Consider the following 3,249-nt stretch of genomic DNA (forward strand, 5'->3'; position numbering starts at 1 on the left):
GGGCAGTAGTAGCTCAGTCCATAGGGACTTGGCTTGCCGAGGTGCCCCTGAGCAAGGCACCGAACCCCCAACTGCTCGCTGGGCGCCGGTCTGGCTGGCTACCCATCACTCCACAATGCATGTCTATGAGCCTTGTACTGTGTGTGTGTGTGTGTGCATGTAAATAAAAACTGTGTGAGTGAAAAAAGAATCTCTTATTCTTCACGCTTTTTTTTTAACTGTACATCACTTATTGTTTTGTTTAAATATATATATATATACACATACATACACACACATATAGATTTTTTAAAATTGATTTAAATTGTTAATAAATAACATAAAACATTTTAACTAAATTATAAGTTTACTTTTTTTTACCGTACATTACACGTCTTATTTTATTTTATAAAAATAATTTCAATTGATTTAAATTAATGAATTCATTTTAAACATATTGTTTCCCATGCATATTTTATGTTTACCTTTTTTTTAACCGTACTTTTAATTTTTACTTGTTTTTTTTTTAAGACAAACACATTTCATTTTATTTTTCAAACATTTTATTTTTCACAGAACAGTCACAGTTTAAACACTTTGAACAGTTTGCTGAGGTCACTTTACGCAAACAGAGTATTTGTACTTTGTGGTACTTTTACTGCGGTAAAGGAAATACTTCCTGCTGAAGCCTCTGAACCTCAGACAGCCACCTCAACATTCACCTGAGGTCACATGATCTGTCTGCTCTGCGCCGCCCCCTGCTGGCCTGAAGGCTCAGGTGTTACAGGTGAGTTCTCTGTCAGCTCAGGTTTGTTTTCATGAAACATCAGATTTATTCAACTGGCAGAAAAATCACAAATCACACACAGGTGACGTGTGAAGAACTAAATTCTGTCCTTTCAGAGGTCAGGGGTCAGGGGTCAGGGGTCTCCAGGGTCTTCAGCCACAGCTCCAGGGCGAACTTGGTCCCGGTACTGACCCGCTCCACATCGGGCCCGCTGATTGGTGCCCGGCTGATGAGCACGGCCAGAGGCAGCGAGGCGTCGCTCAGAGCTCCGTCTGAGGAAACCTGCCACACACTGCAGACAGAGGTCAAAGGTCACCGGGGTCCATGAACATCAGGCTTAAACAGACAGGAAGTGATACCTGACGCTGCTCGGCACGCCGTCCACTCGGACCTCGGCGTCCTCTCCGTCCACGGCGGACACGATGGCTCTGACCAGCCTGCTGTCGGCCCACAGACAGGCACTGACCTCGGCTGGAGACGGGCTCAGAGACGCCTGCAGGGCGGACACGACCAAAGAGGAAGACACATGAAGACACGACGAGGACGGAGCGTCACACATGTCAGGTCACCTGGTCTGTACTCACCTGTACCTGCAGGTGAGACAGAGACGAGTGCAGCAGCATGTAGACCACAACGTGATGTCTCTGAGGGACACCAGAGGACAACATGGGGGGGTACACTGACTGACAGACAGACAGACAGAGGACAGACAGACAGAGGACAGAGAGACAGGCAGATTAGTGAGTCTTTGATTATTTATTATTTTCACTTCCTGTCGTCAAACTACACAAATAAAAGCACGTCATGATGTCTGTCTGTCTCTGTGTCTGTCTGTCTGTCTGTCTGTCTGTCTGTCTCACCTCCCACAGTCCCAGTATTTTTGGAGAAACTTCCTCTGGTTCCAGTTTCAGTCCAGTTTCTTCCTTTAATTCTCTGAGGCCAGCATCCAGCAGCTACACACACACACACACACACACACACACACACACACACACAGTAAACACGTTGTATGAAGTCAAACACAGATTCAGAAAATGATTTACCGTCTCATCCGGCTCAAGATGTCCTCCTGAAACACAGAAACAGACTTTGAGTCCAAGAAACCTCAATCCTACATTTCCCATCATGCAACTGTCCCTGTGGCAGACGAGTGTCACACCTGGAGGAACCCAGACGTTGGGAAATATCCGGAGCTCCTTCGCCCGCCGTGTCAGCAACACTTTCTCATTGGCTGTCTGCAGGATGATGGCCACGCCCACATCTATTCCACGCTGCTGAATGTCCAATGGGATTGCAGCTACCTCTGTGACTGACAGGTGTTTGATGGGACAGAAGGCGGGCCTCTGCGAGACAAAAGGACAGCAGGAGTGTCGTCATGTGATCAGTCATTGTAACTGTACAATATGTTTGTGTTGATTTGATTTGAATGGTACTGATGTGTGTACAGACAGGTGTGTAGACAGGTGTGCAGACAGGTAAACAGACAGGTGTGTAGACAGGTGTGCAGACAGGTAAACAGACAGGTGTGCAGACAGGTGTGCAGACAGGTAAACAAACAGGTGTGTAGACAGGTGTGTAGACAGGTAAACAAACAGGTGTGTAGACAGGTGTGCAGACAGGTAAACAGTCAGGTGTGTAGACAGGTAAACAAACAGGTAAACAGATAGGCGTGCAGACAGGTAAACAGATAGGTGTGCAGACAGGTAAACAGACAGGTGTGCAGACAGGTAAACAGACAGGTGTGCAGACAGGTGTGCAGACAGGTAAAGGTGTCTGACCTTCAGAGGAATCCCTCGTCCTTGGTCCGGTCTGTAAACGATGAACTGGTTCTTCTCCAGAGAGCAGCTCACCTCCACCAGGTCAGCACCTCCGTCACTGAAGTGACCCGTCACACTCTGACCACAGAAGACAAGCTGAGTCCAGGTGTGTCGTTGAAGGAACATTTAAAGAACGTTTTTACAACATACGCACCTGAACAAAGTGAGCTCTCTGTGGAGCTGCTCGCTCTTTACAGATGTGGACCAGGATCCTGCTCACTTTGTCCATGCTGCCTCCTCACCTGAGCTCACCTGAGCTCACCTGAGCTGGAACAGCAGAACCAGAACTGGTCAGATCACGACACGCATTTCTCACCACAACAAACTAACCGCCATGATCATCCAATGAGATCACAGAGAGCTGATTAATAATTCATTAGTTAGAGTTCAGTGAAATGTTGAAATATTAAAGAAATATTCAAAGTTTCAATTTGGACTTTAGAAATAATAAATATGCTAATGAGGCATTTAAACTCATTAGCATATTGATGGTTTCAGCGTTGTCACAGTAAAATATTTAAATATTATGAATTCTTAATTGAGTCTCTGTCTCATCACACACACACACACACACACTCACAGACACACACAAACACACACACTCACAGACACACACACACACAGACACACACAAACACACACACTCACAGACACACACACACACAC

The 3,249-nt window shown here is 46.0% G+C and overlaps 1 protein-coding gene across 2 annotated transcripts; it reads right to left on the reverse strand.

Moving 5' to 3' along the window:
• Positions 1-785: 785 nt before the first annotated feature.
• nudt17 (nudix (nucleoside diphosphate linked moiety X)-type motif 17) lies at positions 786-3,208 on the reverse strand. Of its 2 annotated transcripts, none has more exons than XM_019268479.2 (8): positions 2,738-3,208; positions 2,545-2,661; positions 1,926-2,109; positions 1,810-1,835; positions 1,627-1,719; positions 1,351-1,356; positions 1,126-1,259; positions 786-1,058 (listed from the first exon to the last, which is right to left on the reverse strand). In XM_019268479.2, exons 1-8 carry the CDS (start codon positions 2,810-2,812, stop codon positions 893-895), a joined length of 801 nt encoding a protein of 266 aa, XP_019124024.1. In that variant the 5' UTR covers positions 2,813-3,208; the 3' UTR covers positions 786-892. The 2 variants fall into 2 exon arrangements, with proteins under 2 accessions (XP_019124024.1, XP_019124018.1); XM_019268473.2 differs by having other exon boundaries at positions 1,351-1,449; positions 2,738-3,204.
• Between the last annotated feature and the right edge of the window lie 41 nt (positions 3,209-3,249).

Source organism: Larimichthys crocea, unplaced genomic scaffold (assembly GCF_000972845.2).
Source record: "Larimichthys crocea isolate SSNF unplaced genomic scaffold, L_crocea_2.0 scaffold100, whole genome shotgun sequence".
In the NCBI taxonomy this organism is placed as follows: Eukaryota; Metazoa; Chordata; class Actinopteri; family Sciaenidae; genus Larimichthys; species Larimichthys crocea.

Bases quoted from the DNA above. Each gene is read 5' to 3' on its own strand.
- nudt17 (XM_019268473.2), bottom strand. From the start codon at position 2,812: ATGGACAAAGTGAGCAGGATCCTGGTCCACATCTGTAAAGAGCGAGCA. The intron at 2,110-2,544 runs GTCAGACACCTT...TTTGTCTCGCAG, and splicing joins GACGAGGGATTCCTCTGAAG to AGGCCCGCCTTCTGTCCCAT. The intron at 1,450-1,626 runs GTGAGACAGACA...TCTGTCTGTCAG, and splicing joins AAATACTGGGACTGTGGGAG to TCAGTGTACCCCCCCATGTT.